Raw genomic sequence first — 23,315 nt, 5'->3', positions numbered from 1 at the left:
CAGATGACCTGGCAGGACTAAAGATGTCGCCACCAGTGATACATTTCAGAATGTAAATCAGGAAGAGGAAAGATTTTACAATGGGCAAACACTGACTAACTAATCTATAAATGAATATTGTAAACCATAGTCTCTCTAGTAAGGCCTTATCTGGAATATGGAATTCAGTTCTGGGCACCACATTACAAAAAAGATATTGCAGTTTTAGAGCAGGTGCAGAGACGAGCTACAAAACTGATACGTGGGATGGAAGGTCTCGCTTACCAAGAAAGGTTAGATAAACTGGGTTTATTTAGTCTAGAGAAAAGACGCCTTAAAAGGGATCTAATTAACATGTATAAATACATCAGAGGGCAATATAAAAGCTTGGCGGATGAGCTCTTTCTCCCTAGGCCTTCACAAAGGACTAGAGAAAACCGTTTTAGCCATTTATTTAGGAAAGGGTTCTTTACAGTAAGAGTGATTAAGATGTGGAATGCATTGCCGTGGGAAGTACCGTAGTTATGGCAAACTCTATACCTGCATTTAAAGGGGGCTTAGATGCTTTCCTTGCGTTGAAAGACATCCATGGCTACAATTACTAGGTAATGCCCAATGATGTTGATCCAGGGATGTTATCTTGATTGCCATCTGGAGTCGGGAAGGAATGTTTTCCCTTTTGGGGCTAATTGGACCATGCCTTGTAAGGGTTTTTCGCCTTCCTCTGGATCAACAGGGATATGTGAGGGAGCAGGCTGGTGTCGTACTTTGTTCTCTGGTTGAACTCGATGGACGTATGTCTTTTTTCAACCAAAATAACTATGTAACTATATAGTCAATGTTATTAATTATCTTAATTTCACTACAGTTCCACTTTAAGGCATAGAATTAAAATATGCTGTTTCAAAATCATAAAAAACTTAAAATGTGCAACATATCCGTTAACTCAAATTCAGCCAATCAGAGAGGTGGCTCATCCCCAATAAAACCTACAACCCCCCCACCCCGCCCATTTGTTTTCTTAGCCCCATTTTTTTTATTCAAGGGGTGGTGCTGTGCAACTCCTCCTCTATTCATACGGTGATATTTTGTGCAATTGTATTACACATGATCAAAAAAAAGCAGAACTCAATGTAATGAAATTCAATGCATCTAGTTCATAAAAGCGTACTGTACTGTACTGTACAATAAGATCAGGCATTTTTTTAAGAATTTTTTGAGACTATAAAAGGAAGCTTGATGCATGTGGTCAGCTGGATAAAACACTGAAGAAAGCTGAACTGCGATTATACAATATAAATATCCAAACACATCAGCTTCTGGAAAAAGGCTCCGCCCTGCTGAGATTCACCACTGCTGAGCAGATGAGGTCTCAGTTTCCTAAGAGGACAGCCAAGTATGGAAATCCAGTTTGCTTGAACTGCAGCTCCTCCCACAATGCTACCGCCTAATGACTGCAAGTTGTTAGACCCCAGTTGGACACTGATCTTTTGCCCCCAGTGCGGTCACTTAGAAAATCAAGTGTACATAGGGCAACCATCACAGCTCAACAAAACTGTCAGTGCCCCAGGAAAAGTAAGGTAAGCCTTAGGACACCTTTCTGAACCCCACATACGAAATTAAGTTCAGGACCCTTTCTTGGGCCGTATTAAAGGAAACATGATGAGCCCTTCTTGAGCCTACATACACAGTAGACTTCAGGAACCCATCTTGGGCCCCCCAATACCAAAGTAAGTTTTAGAAACCTTTTTTAACCCTCATACAATGTAACATCAGGAGCTTGTCTTGGGCTTCCTTACAAAGTCAGCGTGAGAAACCCCCTTCTTGTACAAAGCAAATGTTAGCAATCCATCTTGAGCTCTCATACAATGGAAATGTCAGGATTTGCTTCCCTGGACTGCATAAAGGGAAACCCTGAAAACCCCTCTTGAGCCTTAATTCACAGAAGACAGTAAACTTCAGAACCCTTTTTTGGGTACCCTTCCCAACTTGTGCCCAATATGTGAGGGCCTCCTTGATTCATTCCTCCGATAGCCAGCCTGAGTGCATGTAGACTACACATGTGAAGCTCCGGCCCGCAGACCAAATCTAGCCCTCAAAACCATTAAATGTGGCCCTCAAGTTTTTTCCCTCTTTGCATTATGTTTGGCCCACTCTAGACCACCAGGTAAGCTATGTTGGAGTTGAAGCCCTAAAACACCAGGGAAGCCATATTTGAGGTGAAGCCCTGGAACACCAGGGAAGCCATATTTGAGGTGAAGCCCTGGAACACCAGGGAAGCCATATTTGAGGTGAAGCCCTGGAAAACCAGGGAAGCCATATTGGCTGATGGTCTTACAGGGCAGTAACATGGTGCCAATCACTGCACTCAATCAGTAGCAGTAACATCTGATAGGTCACTGTTACTGATTGAGTGTAGTGATTGGCCCAATGATGGTGGCATGGTCTCGCCCACAAGATCATTGGTGCCAGTTAGCAAAAGGAGCAAGGGTGGCTGTGCTACAGGGTTGCCAACTCATCCCTTTAAATACTGACACATCTAAGTTATACAGCTTCTGGGGCTTCTAACACATAATCAGTGCCTAAACTGCATCTAACTAGCCACAAGACATGCATAATTCATAAGTGTCCGTATTTGAAGGGATGCGTTGGCAACACTGCTGTGATTGGCCGGTCTGGTGCGTCCTCCAAAGATTACTTTAGGCAGCAGAAAATTTAGAACCAGCCCCATCAATAGTACAGAACATGCTGCCCAGCACATAGCCCAGCATTGCATCTGTACAGTAATCATTCCTAAAATCACCCGATCCTTTTAGCAACGTTAATTGGTCATATGTATGAGGCTTAAGTGGGAAAGCAGTGACACATATCAGTTATGACTCAAGGCTCTCAGGGCCAGATTTATCAAGAGTGTCTGAGACAAAATATTGGTAGGTTTTTAGAAATCCATGCAGAACTGTCTCAGTCATCTTAAGAAATCATTAGATAAGGCAGATTCCTTCTAAAACTGTTGTATGATAGGAGAAGTTAGGAAGGTCTCTCAGACAGTGCAGTGTGTGAGGGGAATTGCTGTTGCTGAAGAAACCAACACACCTGCTGTATTGATAGCAGCAGGCTCTGAGGAGGAATTCAGCAGGGGGGAGGAGCACATCACAAATCATGTCTAGCCTGCACTCTGCCATCATGTCTAGCCTGAAGTTCTACACCTGTAGAACTACTAATAAGCACTTCTTAATCTGCCCCAGTTTAGCGATGGATTTGCACTTTTCTTAACTGTAGTGCAGCTCTAGAAATGTATGCTAAATTGCCACTATTACCTAGGCTTTAAGAAGGTTCTTATTATCATGCAGAACTGTCCTCCCTGCTGGTTAGAACAGATTAAGAAGAAAAAACTGTCGGTAATGCGTTCATAAATCTTCCCCTCAGTGCCATGTTCTTCTGATGAATGAAGGAGGGGGAGAAACAGATAAGGTAACGTAAAAAGAATGGCAAAGCTATAAAGAAATTCAATGACAGGTTAAAAAGCAGAACACGTGCGCACAGACGCAAGGTCAGCAGCCACCATTAGCGCCCTCCTCTGCTGTGACTTTGGATGTTTGCTCAGCCAGGAGAGATATCTGAGCGAGGCAGGACGAGCATCCATCACCTCGTTTCTCGGAAGTCTCGGCACCCCTGGACGGCCCTGGATTTCCATTAAGACAATGAGCACGGCATCTGAATACCAGACAGGCAAACAGGTCTGGGCTGCACTCCCCTCTCCAGCAAACGGGCAGCACAAGCAGAGAAAGAAAAACAATGCCAGCTTAAAGGACATGTCACGCTAGCAACCTTGTAGCAGAGACTCAGAGCTGACTAAACGTACCTTTCTAGACGGCTATTATTTTATTATTATTAGTATTTATATAGCACTGACATCTTCTGCAGCACAGTACAGAATATATATAGTCTTTTCACTAACTGTCCCTCTGAGGAGCTCACAATCTAATCACAATCATAGTCCCACATCCATCATATCTAGGGCCAATATAGGGGAAGCCAATTAACTTATCTGTATGTTTTTGGGATGTGGGAGGAAACCGAAGTGCCCAGAGGAAACCCCCACAAACACATGGAGAACATTCAAACCCGATGCAGATAGTGTCCTGGTTGGGATTCAGCATTGCAAGGCAAGAGTGATAACCACTATGCCATAGTGCTGCCCATGCAGCTACAGTCTATACAGCCCCAAGCTGCTGCTGATGTTCCATATAAAAGTTATTAGCAGCTGTAATCAGTAATATTGTAGTGTTCCTTCTTGCAGTTTTTAATCCAATTATGCTATGTGCACATGTGCAACAACTATCGCTTGTAGAGATGGACTAGGACCCAATTTCTAGGACAAAAGTTCCAGGCAAGACTTTGTACAGACACAGTGTTCTCCCCAGGCTCTTTTAGCTGGGTGCTCCTCCCGGCTAGTTTTGGTCAGCACCCGGCTGTTATCAACTCACCTCCTGCTCTGCTGTAAGCAGAATTGTGCAGAGAAGCACCTGCCCCGCATACTCTCATCTCGCCCCACCCGGCTACTTTTTCATATCACCTGGCTGGAAAAAATTCTGGGGAGAACACTGAGACATGTTGTTTGGCTGTAGCTACGCAGCTGTTGCTATGGAGAAGGAAGGAGGTACAAGGGTGCAGAGCATTACGGAGTGGCTTATGGCGGGCAGAGGAAAGAGTTCACTTCGCCATCACTGTCATATAAAGATCCAGCGGGCCAAATCTTTAAAAGGAACATGAGTTGAGAGACATATGAAGGCTTCCATATTTATTTCCTTTTAAACAATACCAGTTGCCTGGCAGCCCTGCTGATCTTTCTGACATCAGTAGTGTCCAAATCACACACCTGAAACAAGCATGTGGCTAATCCTGTCAGAAACACCTGATCTGTATTCTTGTTCAGGGTCTATGGCATAAAGCATTAGAGGCAGAGGCTCCGCGAGACAGCCAGACAACGTGCATGGTTTAAAAGGAAATAAATATGGCAGCCTCCATATGTCCTTCACCTTGGGTTCACTTTAAAGTAATCGTCAAGCAAAATATGCTGCCCCATGACATACTTACCCGGGACTTCATCCAGCCCCTTGCAGCCGACATGTTCCTCGCAGCATCTCCGGTCACAGAACTACTGCGCCTGCGCAATACATTGTGGACAACGTGGACTTGACTTACAGCGGCTCTCGTGCAGGCGCAGTAAGGACAACCTCGAGGTCGGCCTCTGCACTGGCGGGGACCCCGGGCCAGCAGCTGCGAGCAGAGATGGTGCGAGGGACATTTCGGCTGCAAGGGGCTGGAGGAAGCTCCGGGTAAGCATATCATAGGGCAGCATATTTTGCTTGACGATTCCTTTAAATGATGTTGAGGAATACCTGCACAGACAGGGCCAGTGCACACCAAGAACGGCTAGCAGAGGTTTTCCTGAGCGATTCTAGGCATGTTTAGAGAGATTTTCTAAACATGCCTAGCGTTTTTTGGAGCGTTTTTGTGCAGCAGATGTTAAATTTTGTTACAGTAAAGCTGTTACTGAACAGCTTCTGTAACAAAACCGCTTGGAAAATTGCTCTAATCTATTGCTTTACAGAGCGATTTTCCACTTTCCTGTACTCTACATTGAGGCAGAAACGCCTCAGAAAACTGCAAAAATGCTGCAGGACCCAAGATTGCGCTTGGAAAAAAAATCAAACCGCTTTGGTGTGCACCAGCCCATTCACATTCATTAGCCAGGCGTATTTCCCCCACAAGCATTTTAAAAAACGCTCAGAACCGCTCTTGGTGTGCACCAGCCCTCACTAGCTTCTTGGCCGAGTTGGCCCTGCATGGCCACCTGAGCGGAGTACCATAGAGTATGTGTATGATATAGTGTCACTTCTAGCATAGTTCCCAACTGTCCATCTTTAGGCGGGACAGTCCCGCTTTCAAGACTAAATCCCACGGTCCCTGTTTCTTCCACACGCGTCCCTCTTTCAGGCACGATGTACAGATAAGTGTAAATATATGCATTTTTCTCCTCAAAAATGTTTTACTCACTCTAAACTGTATTACTATCATTTCAGACCACTGCTATCAAAAAGGTGTGTTATTGACCTGAGGAAGCGGGCAGAGACCCGTGAAACGAGTTTATATATATATATATATATATATATATATATATACACACACACACACACACATATATCTTACTATATTCCAAGGGCGCCTCCTCAAACAACTTTTTCCAGTATTTCAAATTGTTGTCTTTCTTATTTCTAAAGGTTAAAATTAAGAAAAACTAATGATAGAGAGGAGCAGTTTGGTTTGAATGATAAAGCGACATCTTTTGTTTCTGAATTCTTTGTGGTAGGCATGACTATGAACGTGTGTTATGGTCTTTTCTTAAAGCGGATTTAAACTTAGAACTTACTCTCTGCTCCAAAAGATAAGCAACAGCATAACAACCTCTAAAGAAAAAAACGATTCTTTGTTACAACTTACAGAATTCCTACGATAAATCTGCAGTGTGTCTACTTCCTGCTTTCATGGAAGCAGATAAAGGGTTAACATCCTGTGTTTACAAATTTCTGAGATTATATCATGTCCTGTGCAAGAGTTAAAGAGAATCTGTATTGTTAAAATCGCACAAAAGTAAACATACCAGTGTGTTAGGGGACATCTCCTATTACCCTCTGTCACAATTTCACCGCTCCCCGCCGCATTAAAAGTAGTCAAAAACAGTTTTAAAAAGTTTGTTTATAAACAAACAAAATGGCCACCAAAACAGGAAGTAGGTTGATGTACAGCATGTCAACACATAGAAAATACATCCATACACAAGCAGGCTGTATACAGCCTTACTTCTGAATCTCAAGAGATCACTTGTGTGTGTTTACCTTCTGTCCCCAGCTTCTCTCATGCACTGAACATTACAGGCTTCCTGCAGACAGCTCTACCTATGTCGTTAATTCCTTAGTATGTGACAGACCAGCTCCTTTCACAGCCTCCACAGGAGGATTTTTATCCAGCTCTCTTCTATCACTGATAAGATAGCAGAGAAGCTGCTGGCTTATGTAAATAAAACACACACTGGAGTGTGCATAGAGGAACAGTTCAACACTGAAGAACTTGGCAGCCTTCCAGACACAGGCCGACAAGTCTGACAGGGGAAAGATACATTGATTTATTACAGAGATGGTTATAGTAGAAAGAGCTACAGTAAGCCAGAATACATAAGAATAGGTTTAGGAACTTGTAGGATGGTAGAAAAAACGTTGTAACTTTTGTTACAGAGTCACTTTAAGGTCCACTTAAGTGTCCCTCTTATCTAAAAATGTTGGGAGGTATGACTTCTAGGCGCACTACCTGAAGTGACCACAATGTGGCAGCACATACGTTGCTGTATATTGTAAGCATAAACTAGCAGAGTTGTAGCTGAAGATCTGAAACTGACTTGTCACAGCTATTGGGGTAAGTGATTTTCAAATAGCAGCAAACAGCTCACCAAATAGTCTTTGTTTTTCTTTTGTAAGTCTGAGCATAACGATCGCTCCTGTTCCAGCTTCATGCATAACATGCCGACCTCTTGCTCCTTCCTACAGAAAAAAAAATATATTACTTTTCTCCCATTTTTTAACAAAAAATGTTTTTGCAGCACACCTTTTAGTAGAATACCAGTATGCATTTGAGATCAAGTATTATTTTATCACCCAGTAGTTTAAAGTAATCTGAAGTGAAAATAGACGTATGAAATAATGGATTGTATGTGTAGTACTGCTAAGAAATAGAACAGTTATTGGTAGCACAGAAACCAGTCTCATGCTGTTTCCAGTACAGGAAGCGTTAAACTTCAGGGGCAAACGCAGGATTTTTAAGGGGGGGGGGTTCCTGAAAGGTCCAGAAGCACGTATGTCCCGAGTGCTTCCGAATACAGGTGGCTCCATACTGCCCATGCACAAAAGTGCGCTGGCGTATTACGGAGCTGCCTATCTTTGGAAGTACTCAAGGACACTAGTGTTTCTGAGGGCTTCTGGTAGCAGCAAATGTGAACGGGGTACAGCGCTGGAACAACTCCCCAAGAGAGGAACAGGAGATAGACTTAGTTTGGACAATTCAGTGGAATATGCTACATAGTGTCACATAGCGCAAGCGATACCCATATGATGCAGGGATATATGCATCTGCGGAAGATGTCGGCGCTACATAAATACTAAATAATAATATTTTGCCTCACCAGGATTGCACTTTTATTTAGCTTTCCTGTAAGACAAGAACACACAGTCAGCTCTAGGGGAAGAGGGAAACAAAGGTGAATGAGGGAGGGCTGGTGCACACCAAGAGTGCTTCTGAGCGTTTTTCAAATCAACAGTGATTTGAAAAGCGCTTGGCTAATGTTACCCTATGTGGGTGTTCCCACAGCAGCGTTGTGATTTTTTCAAAATCGCAGGTATACTGCATGTAGCATGTTTTTGAGCAATTCATTCAAAAATCGCTCTGAAAATCACTTCACAAAATCACACTCACAAATTGCTAGCGATTGCTATTGTCATTTTGGCGTTGCACTAGCCCAGAGAGAGGAGTGGAGAAATTGAGAATAGCCTGAGATGGAGCAGAGAACTTATCTGTATTGAAGTGCCATATCACACAGGCTACTTGCCTGTAATCGGACTCCTGTCCCTGTCAGTCTCTCACACAAGTCAGAAAGAAGCCCTCCTGGAGTCTAGGGACTGTCAAAAACTTTTCAGCTTGTTATCCACACCTTATCCACACATGCAGTCATTATAACAATGGGGAGAGACCAGACAGATGTTTGCCCACAGACCCTGAGTCCAGGCAAGCTCTGCATCATGCTGTGCATATTTACCAGCTTGCCTGCACTCTAATTTCATCATGTCTGACACTTCTGTGCTGTGGAGAGTCCAGGACTCCATAATCAACATTCTCTCACTGTAGGCTGCATCTTCTTGTGAGGGTTGTGAGGGAAGCTCGGCTGCCTCTCTCATTCTATTAGCTGGAGGGAGGCACCAGAAGTAAGAAGGGAGGGAGAATGAGGCTGTTTATATTATGCGGGCTTCCCTGGCTGAATACACAGCTCAGTGCAGGGGGGAGGTTCCAGACACCCGGAATAGCCCCCTGAGTTCGCCAGTGAACTTCACTTGTTATCTAGGCAACAGAGCTTCTCCATAGCTCCCAACTGTCCCTTTTTCGGAGGGACAGTCCCTTTATGGAAGCCCTGTCCCTCTGTCCCTTTTTCCCTCTCATTTGTCCCTCTTTCAGGACTTTGTCCCTCTTTCTGTATAAATATATATATTTCTATACTAAAAATGTTTTTGATTGACTCTAAACTTTATTCACATCCTTTACATTGATATATTACTAATTTTAAAATGTTACTATGAAGGAAAATGAACCAGGACAGAAAAGACCAGTGTGGTTTGAATGATAAAACAACATATTTTTCTTATGAGATCTTTATGGTATGCGTGACTAGGGATGTGGTGGGGGCGTGACCAGGGGTGTGGCAGGGGTATGGCTTAAAGGGACACTTAAGTCAAACAAAAAAGACTCCTATTAGACCTACCGGTAATGGAGTTTCTGATTGTCATCCGGGACAACCTGAGATCCGGTCCCGCCCAGGATCTGTGGAAACACACCAACAAGAAGTTTAAAAGCCCCCGCCCACCCTCCATCCTCAGTGCGTCTGAAAGTAAACATAGACTAGAAACACCAAGATGAAGGAAAAAACTAGACACCTGAAGGTGACTATTAAGATAATACCCTGTGCTCCTGAAACTAACAGAGAAAGGTGCGAGACAGGAGAAGGGAAGGGTTCTAGATGTTTGTCCCGGATGACAATCAGAAACTCCATTACCGGTAGGTCTAATAGGAGTCTTTCTCTAATTGTCATCCGGGACAACCTGAGAGATAGGCAAGAAGTCTTAACAAGACAAACATCTCACCTAGGGAGGGACCACTGCCTGGAGCACCTTTCTGCCAAACGATTGGTCCTGCTGAGATAACACATCCACTCTGTAGTGTTTGATGAAAGTAGATGCACTCGACCAGGTTGCTGCTTGACAAATCTGTTGAATGGTAGCTCCTGCCCTTTCTGCCCATGATGTGGATAAAGATCGGGTTGAGTGGGCTTTAATGTTAGGAGGTAAGGGACAATTACTACTCTCATAGGCTAAAGCTATCATCTGTCTAATCCATCTTGCGATGGTTTGTCTGGATGCCTGCTGGCCCCTATTCTTACCTGCAAATAAAACCAACAGGTTGCTAGACTTCCTAAATTCTCTTGATCTGGCAAGATAGGTTAGTAAGGAACGTCTGACGTCTAAACAATGGAACCCCTCTTCTCTGGACCCCACAGGTTCAGTACAAAAAGAGGGAAGGATAATCTCTTGAGACCTGTGGAACTCTGAAGACATTTTTGGGAGATAGGCCGGATCTAACCTGAGTCTAATACTGTCAGGACAGATAATTAGGAAAGGATCCTTGATGGAAAGAGCTTGTAAGTCACCTAAGCGCCTAGCCGATGTGATTGCAATGAGAAAAGTTATTTTAAGTGTCAAAAATTTAATATCAATATCTTCAATAGGCTCAAAAGGGTTTTTCATAAGACTATTCAGGACTAGAGACAAATCCCATTGTGGAAAAATCTTTTGCTTCACCGGAGTTGATCTCTGCAAAGCTTTGAAGAAATTTCTGAACAATTCTTCCTGAGCTAAATGCCTGTCTAGCAGAATGGATAGAGCTGAACACTGTACCTTAAGAGTACTTGGTGCCAGCTTCATGTCAAACCCGTCCTGGAGGAAATCCAGAACTGAGCTTGATAGCGTATGGTTCTTGTTATGAGCCTCACACCATGATAAATAAACTTTCCAAACCTTACGGTAAATCTTCTGCGTTATCGGTTTCCTGCATTTCATCAATGTTTCGATCACTTTTTCCGAAAGACCCTTCTGTCTAAGAATTACCCTTTCAGGATCCAGGCTGCCAGATTGAATAATTGTGGCTTGGGGTGCGAGAGCGGCCCCTGAATCAAAAGATCTGGACGAAGTGGCAGAGGAAATTGAGGTTCCACTGACATCTTCAACATTGTTGCATACCATGGTCTTTTTGGCCATTGGGGAGCTATTAGAATTAATCTCACTTTTTCCTTTTGAAGTTTTCCTAGTACCTGAGGAAGAAGCACAGTTGGAGGGAAAGCATAGCAAAGCTTGAACCTCCATGGGAGACTGAGTGCATCCAACCCCAGAGACTTCTGGCATCTGTGTAGCGAGAAAAAATTCGCTACTTTTGCGTTCATAGGGGATGCGAAGAGGTCTATCTCCGGGATCCCGAATCTTTCTGTTATCAGTTGAAAAACTTCTGGATGAAGTTCCCATTCTGTTTGATTCACCTCCTGACGACTCAAGAAGTCCGCTTCCACCTTGAGGATCCCCCTTATGTGGACCGCCGACAGCGATAGAACCCGAGGCTCTATCCAAACGAGAATCTCCGCGCAGAGAGACATGAGCTCGCTTGATCTCGTACCCCCCTGCTTTGAGAGATACGCCACCGTCGTGATATTGTCTGAAAAGACCTGAACGTGATTCTCTTCTATTAGAGACTGAAAAAATAGAAGAGCTCTCTGAACTGCCAGAAGCTCTCTGAAGTTGGATGACTTCCTGCTTATAGCCTGGGACCAATTTCCCTGGGCATGATTGCCCAAAGACGTTGCTCCCCAGCCCCAAGAACTTGCGTCTGTAAAAATCTTTATTGGATCGTTTTGCCTCCAGAATCTCCCCGTCTCCAGGTTCTGTCGGCTCAGCCACCATCTTAAGTCGACCCTGACTAAGTCTGGGATCGAAATTCGTAGATCCAAGGACTCCCTGGATCTGTCCCAATTCGAAAGAAGGAGAGACTGAAGCATTCTCCCGTGCGATTGAGCCCAAGTGACTGCCGGGATTGCTGTTGAAAATAGACCCAACACTCTCATAATCTGCCTGAGAGACGAAGTCTCTTGGCTGATTAAATTGTTTATTTCTGACTGTATCTTTATAATCTTTTCTGTCGGCAGGAAAATTTTCTTTTCTAACGAATTTATTTTGTAGCCTAGAAAAGTAATTTCCTGGGTCGGGTTTAGAGACGACTTGGCGTAATTCACAATCCAGCCCACCTGAACCAGAGTGTGGATCACTATATCCCTGTGGGTTTTGGCTAGATCTTCTGTCTCCGCAAATATCAACAGATCGTCCAGGTAAGGGACAATCGAAATTCCCTGAAGCCTTAAACCCTTCATCACTTCTGCTAGCACCTTGGTGAACACTCGCGGAGCTGACGCTATTCCGAATGGAAGAGCTTGAAATTGGAAGTGACGAATGTGGGAGGGAGCTCTGATTGCGAATCTCAAAAATTTTTGATGTGCCGCAAAAATCGGAATGTGCAGGTAGGCGTCTTGAAGGTCTATTGAGACAAAAAATTCCTTGCCTTGCAATAGGGACCTTACTGAATATATACTCTCCATCCTGAATTTCTTGTACGTCAGAAACGGATTGAGAGATTTCAGGTTTAAAATAAACCTGAACTCCCCGTTGGCTTTCTTTACCAGAAATACGTGGGAGTAGTATCCCTGGAATACTTCTTCCTGGGGAACATGAATAATCACTCTTTTTTCTAGAAGTTTCTGAATTTCCAATTCCAAACCCTCGGCTTTCGCTCGATCCTTCGGAATTGGATTTACAAATCTCCTCTGCGGGGGGCTTGACAGAGAATTGCAGGCGATAACCCTGACTTATAATTTGTAAAACAAACGGATTGGGATTCAATTTCTCCCATTCTAACTGAAAATAAAGAAGTCTGCCCCCTACTGGCAGAGAGTCATTTACCTGGTTTGGGGGGATCAGTCCTCCCGAGAGTAAATCCCCCTCTACCTCTCCCTTTCGGAAAGGACCATTTCCTCTGCACATTCCTGTTTTTGGTTGGCTCTGGCTCCTGTCTTTTAGGGACAAAAGGCCTTTTACCCTTAAAACTTTTCTTCTTATTTGGGAATTGTTTCCCCTTTTCGGCTGACCGGGAAAGTACTTCCTCTAAACCTGTGCCAAAAAGAAGATTACCTTCAAATGGAAGGGCACATAATTTGTTTTTGGATGTCTGGTCCCCTTCCCAGGTTTTCAACCACACTGCTCTCCTAGCCGAATTAATAAGTGCTGTCGTACGGGCTGATACACGAATAAGTTCTGTAACTGCGTCGGCTAAAAAGGCTACCGCCTTAAGAACTACTGGAAGAGAGGCTGCATAATCTTTTAGTGGAACACCTTTAGAAATTTGTTCAATCAAATTGTCCATCCATATTCTAAGATTACGGGAAATGCAGGTGGCCGAAATACCTGGGATGAAACCAAACGCAGCAGATTCCCATGCTCTCCTGAGAAGTGAATCTACTTTCTTATCCATCACGTCTTTAAGGACCCCAGCATCCTCAAAGGATAAGTCCGAATCCTTGGAATATTTGGATAGGGACGCATCTAATTTAGGACATTTAGTCCATTTATCAATTTCTGCCTGAGAAAAAGGGAACTTTCTCTTTGCTGATTTTGGGATAAACAAGGGCCTCTCTGGATTTTGCCACTGGGATGTAATGATTTCCTGCAGAGTTTTATGGATAGGAAATACCTTACCCGTGGCCTGACCTAGACCAGAATAAACCTGATCCTGAGGGGTAAGTTCAGGAACTGCTTCCTTAATTTGCTCAGTAACATACACAGCCTTGAGCAATTCAGAAGACTCATCAGGAGAAAATAAAAATCTGGGAGTTTTAACTGTTTCCTCTCCCTCTGATCTGGGCTGCTCTCCTTCCTCCTGTGATATATTCTCTGATAAATCCTCCCCCTCCTCCTCTTCTCTATCTTCCTCTTCCTCCTCAACCCCTAAGATGTCGGGCAGATTTGAAGGCTGAGAGGGAGTAATATTGGAAGGACCTGGAAGAGGATCTATAGCAGGTGGCACAAAACTTTCTTTAAATTTGTCTAAAGTTTCTTGCATGTTTTTATTTACTGATTCCATAACTCCTTTCAAAATATTAGAAGTTTCTGAAACCACAATAGCATCAGTGCAGGCCTGACATATATTCCTAGGGGTCTCTAGGGCAATTTTGGTGTTACATAAACCACATCTTTTATATTTAGGTGGTGCAGTAACTTTGGGCTCAGTCTTTGCCTGGAAAAAAACACATGACAAGACATCCACTGAGATATGCCATATTGAGGGGATAAGTAAAAAACACATCCTCCACTGGAGGACTTACCACCCCAGACCCGGATTGCTGCACCTGGGAAGAGGATTTGGCCGCCGCATCTGCCTCCCGCTGTGTCGGCTGCTGCTGCGGCTGAGGTTGCGACATCCTCTCTGCTAGCGGTGCACTTGCGGAGACGCCAGGAGCACGCTCTCTCAACTTCCTGGCTCTCCGGATTCCGCCTCCTCCTTTAGCCGCGTGACCGATGCGTCACTTCCGCCTCTCTCCGATTGGCTGGATCGGCTGTCAGACCGGATGCGCCTTGCAGGGCCGGCGTCTGACGGAGGAAGGAAGGTATTCTGGTCACACTCCGCACGGAGACCAAATACCTGGCTGCAATATATTTTAGAGGAGGTCCGCGGCTAGCGTTACCTCTGTACGCCTCGCCACCGTCCTCTGCCTCCTCTGGGAAAAAGACTCACCCTCTGGTGAGTACAAGAAAAATAACAAACGGGAGCTTGCTTCTTTAGGTGTTTCCGTCACGGAAACACAGATGAACTGAGGATGGAGGGTGGGCGGGGGCTTTTAAACTTCTTGTTGGTGTGTTTCCACAGATCCTGGGCGGGACCGGATCTCAGGTTGTCCCGGATGACAATTAGAGAAAAATGAGTTTTACTCACCTAGGGCTTCCAATAGCCCCTTGCAGCTGTCCGGTGCCCTCGCCGTCTCCCTACGATCCTCCTGGCCCCGCCGGCAGCCACTTCCTGTTTCGGTGACAGGAGCTGACAGGCTGGGGATGCGAGTGATTCTTCGCGTTCCTGGCCACAATAGCGCCATCTATGCTGCTATAGCATATATCATATACCATATAGCAGCATAGAGGGCGCTAATGTGTCTGGGAACGCGAAGAATCACTCGCGTCCCCAGCCTGTCAGCTCATGTCACCGAAACAGGAAGTGGCTACCGGCGGGGCCAGGAGGATCGGAGGGAGACGGCGAGGGCACCGGACAGCTGCCGGGGGCTATTGGAAGCCCTAGGTGAGTAAAACTCATCTTTTTGTTTGACTTAAGTGTCCCTTTAACCACTTTACCCCCGCGCGTACGTATTTCTCCGCCCCTTTTTCCATCCTTTAACAACCAGGGACGGAGAAACACGTACTTTCCGCGTTCCCGACGCTGCCCGCGCTCCCGCTCGTAAACACGCCGCCCGCCGCTAGTAAACACGCCGCCGCCCGCTCGCCCAGAGATCAATGAACGGGAAAATCCATTCCCGTTCGTTGATCTAAGCCCCGCAATGATCAGCTGCTCTCCTATGGGCAGCGCGATCATTGTGAGAAAAAACTCACGTGTCCAGCCTCCTTATACTTCCTCCAAGCTTCCGGAAGGAAGCTTGGAGGTCGCATTAAAACAAAAAGTTACTGTGGCCATCTTGTGGCCAAATAGTAAACTACACCCTACACATTTTTCACATACAAATAAATGACTTTTACACATAAAATTAACTCATTACCTCCCACACTCCCCATTTTTTTTTTTTTTGTAATTAAAAAAAAATTAAAAAATTTACAATTAAAAAAAATACATAAATAGTTACCTTAGGGACTGAACTTTTTAAATATTTATGTCAAGAGGGTATAACACTGTTACTTTATAAACTATGGGCTTGTAATTAGGGATGGACGCAAAAATGAAAAAAATGCACCTTTATTTCCAAATAAAATATTGGCGCCAAACATTGTGATAGGGACATAATTTAAATGGTTTTATAACCGGGACAAAAGGGCAAATACGTTTCATGGGTTTTAAATACAGTAGCATGCATTATTTAAAAACTATAATGGCCGAAAACTGAAAAATAATTATTTTTTTCCCCACATTTTTCCTATTTTCCCATTAAAACACATTTAGAAAAAAATAATTCTTGGCATAATGTCCCACCTAAAGAAAGCCTAATTGGTGGCGGAAAAAACAAGATATAGTTCATTTCATTGCGATAAGTAATGATAAAGTTATAGACGAATGAATGGAAGGAGCGCTGAAAGGTAAAAATTGCTCAGGTGCTCAGGGAGTAAAACCCCTCAGTGGTGAAGTGGTTAAGTGTCCCTTTTTCTCATCTCAAAAAGTTGGGAGGTATGGCTTCTCTGAGCTCTCCAACCAGTTTAGTGGGCCACAGTGCTGTTTTCTGAGGCACTTATACATCAAAGAATGCAGCTTCAGATAAGATTTTTACTGCAAGGAAGTTTAAAAGGTCATTAGCCCTGCTCTGTTTCATGGTTTCAAATGCAGTGTGGTTTGTAAATTGCAACTATGACAGAATAATGCAATGCTATGAAAAAAAAGCTATATACCTGAAAATAAAATTATGAGACTTTGTTATTTGCTACTGATGTTCTATTAATTATCGGTGCTACGCATACAATTCATTATATCAGAAATTTTTGGTTTTTTTTTTTTTCGCTTCATTGTCACTTTAAAGAACAAGCGACACCCATGCTAACCTAGAAATAAAAAACGCATATATAAGTAGATAAATACTACTTCTACTTACATATATACAGATGTATTGTGCTATCCACGTAATTATTCCTGTGAATTTTATAAAGGAAAAGCAGAAAATCCTATTCCAGGCAGTGGCCATCTTGCCAAGCTAATGCTGACATCATATCCTCCCTGACTCTTGTTTTCCCCCCTCCCTTCTTTTGTTCATTGTGTATTCATTAGCTGACCTCCTCCCAGAGTTTTTTTTTTATTTACACATCCAATCACTGAGTCACCTCAGCCTTGCTTGTAAACACAAGTGATCAGCTAGGCAGGGAAATAAATGGAAGAGGAGGAATATAATATAGATAAAAAGAACTCCCAGCATTCAAAAGAACTCCCAGCATTCAACTCTTTGGCACTGTTTGGCACTAGGGCCAGTGCTCCTATAGTATGTAATAACTCCAAACCATAACAGCAAAAAAAGTTTTGAATGCAGGATTAGCATCTTTATCACTTAATACATTTAGACCAGTTGCTGTTGAAATTTGATTTTTATGGTGAAACCCCCGCTGTTGGAACATTCCTAGTCTGTGCATATAAATTGGTTTCCTATCATCACAATATATATTAACCACTTCACCACTGAGGGTTTTTTACCTTTAGGGCCAGAGCAATGTTCACCTGTCAGCACTCCTCCCTTTCTTTCGCCAATCACTTAAACACTGAAGTGAGTCTAAATTTCAGTTTTTACCATGCAGTTATGTGAAGCAGTAAAACCCCTGCTAAAACGCCGCTATCCTGCATAAAGGGAGGGGGGACACCAAGAGCCCAATAGTGTGATATTGTATAGATGATAATTAATAATGAGTAATATAACAATTTAATACTCACAAACCAGGGTTACCATTAGGCAACCACTGTAAAGACAGGTGGGGAGATTAACCTGACCCCACTCAGGATTAAAAGTCGCTCTCTGTAGATGGGAAGAAGATGGGTACAACCCTCCACCCAGGGTGGACTTAGCAATATGTCGAAGCTTTCCAGAGGCGCCAATAGAATAAAAGTCACTTAAACGAGCTTAAAACCGATGGGGCAGTGGTGGGCCTATCCCATCCATGCAGACAAAGCAAACAAAGGAAGGACTGTGGCATCAACAGTCAAACAACAATTTATTTATACTCCACAGTAAAAATAGGCAACGCGTTTCACGGGCTCAATCTTGCTTCATCAGGCCAATCAAAAAGGAGCATACAGCTTATCAGCATCAAAACCACACTGAGCGCTTTTGAGCGCCGATATCCTGCAGCAAAACAAGGGGTTAATGCCCCCCAAATTCCCCCTGCAAAATCCACAACTTTCTTAATCGTGGATTTTGCTGCTCATGGAGGCAGAGCTATGAGATGCAGCACATGGATCTCTCTCTCTCAATCTGCCTTCACAGAGAGGGGCGGGGGAGAGGCGGCGATCAGCGGGGATTCACATGCTGATAGCCAGAGCTACAGGGCTTAGCTCTGCCTCTTCAGGAAGCGCTCCCCGGGCACCACGGAGCAGATTTGGGGGTTAAAAAACCCTCAATTTGCCGCGAGATATTGGCATTTTAGCCGGGGTTATACTGCTTCACATAACTACAAGTTAAAAAAGGGACTTTAGACTCACTTCAGAGTCTCTTTAATTTTTACTAATCCCAAAAAAATGATCTAGATCTTATTTTTTTGCCACCAATTAGGCTTTCTTTGGGTGGTACATTATGCTGAGAATTATTTTATTCTAAATGTGTTTTAATAGGAATAATAAAAACATTTTTTGAAAAAATTCATTTCTCCGTTTTCGGCCATTATAGTTTTCAAATTAAACATTGTACTTTGGATAAAAGCCACACATTTTATTTGCCCATTTGTCGTTATTGCAACCTTTGGAATATTTCCCTAGTACAATGTATGGCGCCAATATTTTATTTGGAAATAAAGGTGCATTTTTTCAGTTTTGCGTCCATCACTAATTACAAGCCCATAATTTAATAAAAAAACAGTAATATACCCTCTTCACATACATATTACCTCCTTGGCGGTAACCCCGTGTGTGACACGGGGTAAGCCGCCGGAGGGTGCCACTCAGGCCCTGCTGGGCCGATTTACATAATTATTTTTTTTTGCTACACGCAGCTAGCACTTTGCTAGCTGCGTGTGCATAACGATCGCCGCCGCTTCCCGCCGATTCGCCGCGCCGCCCCTCCCCCAGACCCTTTCTCTGCCTGGCCAATCAGTGCCAGGCGGCGCTGAGTGGTGGATCGGGACACCCGCTGACGTCACAACGTCCATGACGACGGTGACGTCATCGTGATCGTCTCCATGGCGACGGGGAAGCCCATACAGGGAATCCCGTTCAGAACTCGATTCCCTGCAGGGTAAAAGTGCCGGCAGGGTGGGAGGGATAGCGAAAGGAGGGGGGAAGCATGTAGCTAGCGCTAGGCTAGCTACATGCTTTAAAAAAACAAAAATTTAAAAAAAAAAGTGCTGCGCTGCCCCCTGGCCGATTTATTGTACTGCCAGGGAGGTTAAAAAAGTCCAGATCCTAAGGTAACTATTTATGTATTTATTTTTAATTGTCATTTTTTTATGCAAAAAAAGTGTAGGTCTTTTATTAAAAAAAAAATGTATGTAGGTGGAATGTTACCATTTGGCCACAAGATGTCCTCATGCATTATTTCCTATTAGCATACTATAAGTATGTAAATAGGAAGTAATGTGTGGACATGTTACTTCCTTATTTACAATGACCGCAGGCATCTCATTGATGCTGGCAATAATTGACAGAGGGACTTAGATCAATGAATGGGAACTGTGTTTCCATTCATTGATCGCTCCTCTAACAAGTACCTGTGCATATTTCAGCTTTCCTCACAGGACCACTGATAGGGGAGTAATGTCATCTGTAAATTGTATGCATGCTCAGCCCAGGAACACAGACAGATGTTTTATGCAGGGAAGGTATGGGAGAGAGGAGAAGAGAGAGTTGAGAAAACTTGAAAAGAAAAGAGTAGGAGAGGGGAGTTCTGGGTAAGGAAAGACAGAAGAGAGGAAGGGAAGACAGGAGAGAGAATGAGAAAACAGAAGAGGGGAAGGGAAGACAGAAGTGGGGAAGGGAAGACAGAAGAGAGGAAGGAAAGACAGAAGAGGGGAAGGGAAGACAGAAGAGGGGAAGGGAAGACAGAAGAGAGGAAGGGAAGACAGAAGAGGGGAAGGGAAGATAGAAGTGGGGAAGGGAAGACAGAAGAGGGGAAGGGAAGACAGAAGAGGGGAAGGGAAGACAGAAGAGGGGAAGGGAAGACAGAAGAGAGGAAGGGAAGACAGAAGAGGGGAAGGGAAGACAGAAGAGGGGAAGGAAAGACAGAAGAGGGGAAGGGAAGACAGAAGAGAGGAAGGGAAGACAGAAGAGGGGAAGGGAAGACAGAAGTGGGGAAGGGAAGACAGAAGAGGGGAAGGAAAGACAGAAGAGGGGAAGGGAAGACAGAAGAGGGGAAGGAAAGACAGAAGAGGGGAAGGGAAGACAGAAGAGAGGAAGGGAAGACAGAAGAGGGGAAGGGAAGACAGAAGTGGGGAAGGGAAGACAGAAGAGGGGAAGGGAAGACAGAAGAGAGGAAGGAAAGACAGAAGAGGTGAAGGGAAGACAGAAGAGAGAAAGGGAAGACAGAAGAGGGGAAGGGAAGACAGAAGAGAGGAAGGGAAGACAAAAGAGGGGAATGGAAGACAGAAGAGGGGAAGGGAAGACAGAAGAGGGGACGGGAAGACAGAAGAGGGGAAGGAAAGACAGAAGAGGGGAAGGGAAGACAGAAGAGAGGAAGGGAAGACAGAAGAGGGGAAGGGAAGACAGAAGTGGGGAAGGAAAGACAGAAGAGGGGAAGGAAAGACAGAAGAGGGGAAGGGAAGACAGAAGAGAGGAAGGGAAGACAGAAGAGGGGAAGGGAAGACAGAAGTGGGGAAGGGAAGACAGAAGAGGGGAAAGGAAGACAGAAGAGGTGAAGGGAAGACAGAAGAGAGGAAGGGAAGACAGAAGAGGGGAAGGGAAGACAGAAGAGGGGAAGGGAAGACAGAAGAGTGGAAGGGAAGACAGAAGAGGGGAAGGGAAGACAGAAGTGGGGAAAACAAGACAGAAAAGGCAAAGGGAAGACAGAGGAGGGGAAGGGAAGGCAGAAGAGGAAAGGAGAAGATAATGAGAGAACAGAGGAGGGGAGGGGAAAGGAGCTGTGGCATAGCAAAAGGGGATTCACCATAGTCCTTGGACCAGGCGGACCCTCCTTTACTCGCAGTATTAGCTCTTAAATGGTGCTATGTTAGTATTGATCACTTTTATATATGCTTTGAATAGCGGTAATCATGAACAAACTTCTCCTCCTCTGCTTACACCTCTCATACTGTGGATGTCCTTGGCAGGTTTTGTTGCGCCATATGAATTGTTATGTATAAAATGCTCGGGGGACTCCATGTTTAACTTGCATCGGAGCCCAAAGTTACTTAGCTACTCCACTGAAAAGGAGAGAATTGGACAAGAGAGGAGCACAACAGAGAACAAATGAGAGGAAAGTGACGAGATGGGAACAGAGAAAAGGTAATCAGTGAGAAGACGAGAGGAGAGATAAATGGAAAGGAAGAGGGGTGGAAATTAGCAAAAACGGTATGAAAAGACAACACAGGAGAGAAAAGGGAGGTAAAGGGGGTAGAAAGGAGGATGGGGGAGAGGATAAGAAAAGAGAGGCGAGCCAAAAGAAAGGGGATAGGAGCAGAGGGGATGAGCAAAGAGGGTAAAAGGAATGATGAGGAGTGGGGACAGGAGAAGAGATAAGGATGGGGAGAGGTTGAGAGAAGAGAGGAGAGGTGAGGAGAAGAGCAAAGGGGATGAGCAGAGAGGGTAAAAGGAATGATGGGGAGCTCAGGAGGGGGGGGGGGGGGGTAGGAGAGGAGGATGGGGAAAGGATGAGGTAAGAGAGGAGAGGTGAAGAGAAAGGAGAAGAGCAGAGGGGCTGAGCAGAGAGGGTGAAAGGAATGATGGCAAGATAAGGAGAGGGGAGGGGAGAGGAGGAAGGGGAGAAGATGAGGGAAGAGTGGAGAGGTGACGAGAAAATAGCAGAAGGGATGAGCAGAGAAGGTAAAAGGAATGATGGGGAGATCAGGAGGGGGGTAGGAGAGGAGGATGGGGAAAGGATGAGGGAAGAGAGGAGAGGTGAAGAGAAAGGAGAAGAGCAGAGGGGCTGAGCAGAGAGGGTGAAAGGAATGATGGCAAGATAAGGAGAGGGGAGGGGAGAGGAGGAAGGGGAGAAGATGAGGGAAGAGTGGAGAGGTGACGAGAAAATAGCAGAAGGGATGAGCAGAGAAGGTAAAAGGAATGATGGGGAGATCAGGAGGGGGGTAGGAGAGGAGGATGGGGAAAGGATGAGGGAAGAGAGGAGAGGTGAAGAGAAAGGAGAAGAGCAGAGGGGCTGAGCGGAGAGGGTGAAAGGATTGATGGCGAGATAAGGAGAGGGGAGGGGAGAGGAGGAAGGGGAGAAGATGAGGGAAGAGAGGAGAGGTGAAGAGAAAATAACAGAGGGGATGAGCAGAGAGGGTAATAGGAATGATGGGGAGATGAGGAGAGGGGATGGGGAGAGTATGAGGGAAGGAATGGGATATAATGATGGATGGGCAAATAGAAATATGGAACAGAAGAAAGGAAACAACAGATAAGGACTGAGAAATAGAACAATATTGTCTTTTTCGTCTTTATTCCTGGAAGCGGAGGGAGTTGGCGCAGGACTCTTCTGCTATGGGAACTACCTGTGGAATTTTCTTAAACAACCACTAAAGCATTTATTGTGAAAGGTGCCAATTAATCCCCAGCATGCCTCTGTCAGGGAAAAGTTAACAGAGACAATGATGGAGCCGTCAGGAGGAGGATAAAAAAAACATAAAATGAATACGCAGCTATATTTAGACAAGCAAGGCTGTCAATTAAGAGAGCCGGGAGCGGTGCGAATTCAGCAGACGCAGCCTGCCAATCACAGCCATTCATAAGGGATTTAGGTACACACAAGTTATAGAGTCCTAAGGAACCAGTCACATAACAATAACAATAACAATAATATTTATATAGCGCTTTTCTCCCTGGGGACTCAAAGCGCTGTGACCCTGCATTATGCAGTCTCAAAGGCTAGGGAAAAGAGGGGAGATTTTAGCCTTTTTTTAAAGCTGTCCAGAGAGGGAGCCTCTCGTACTGATTGTGGAAGTGAGTTCCATAGAGTAGGGGCTGCGTAGGAAAAGGCCCGAGCACCAAATGTTAAGTGTATCCTGGGAATAACCAGCTTCATCTTGTTGGCAGAGCGGAGGGTGCGTGGAGGGGCATAAAGTTCCAATAGATCCGCTATGTATTTGGGTCCCATGTGGTGTAGAGCCTTGAATGTCAGCAGGCAGATCTTAAAGGGAAGGTTCAGGGAAACCTGTAAAAAAAATAAAAATCCCTATCCACTTACCTGGGGCTTCCTCCAGCCCGTGGCAGGCAGGAGGTGCCTTCGCCACCGCTCCAGAGGCTTCCGGTCGTCTTCGGAGGCCGACCCGACCTGGCCAGGCCGGCTGCCAGGTCGGGCTCTTCTGCGCTCCAAGGACGGG

At 44.7% G+C, this 23,315-nt stretch overlaps 1 protein-coding gene across 1 annotated transcript in view; it reads right to left on the bottom strand.

Moving 5' to 3' along the window:
- LOC137541031 (myosin-16-like) overlaps window positions 1–23,315 on the bottom strand; it is a 284,543-nt gene that overhangs the window by 182,166 nt on the left and 79,062 nt on the right. The window contains exon 6 of the mRNA XM_068262177.1: window positions 7,487–7,577. Within this exon, the coding sequence (XP_068118278.1) occupies window positions 7,487–7,577 (91 nt within the window). The remainder of the gene's footprint in view (window positions 1–7,486; window positions 7,578–23,315) is intronic.

This window comes from Hyperolius riggenbachi, chromosome 12, assembly GCF_040937935.1.
Source record: "Hyperolius riggenbachi isolate aHypRig1 chromosome 12, aHypRig1.pri, whole genome shotgun sequence".
NCBI classification, from domain to species: Eukaryota; Metazoa; Chordata; class Amphibia; order Anura; family Hyperoliidae; genus Hyperolius; species Hyperolius riggenbachi.
The sequence above is the reverse complement of the archived record's forward strand: the minus strand, read 5'-3'. Positions and strand labels throughout refer to the sequence as shown.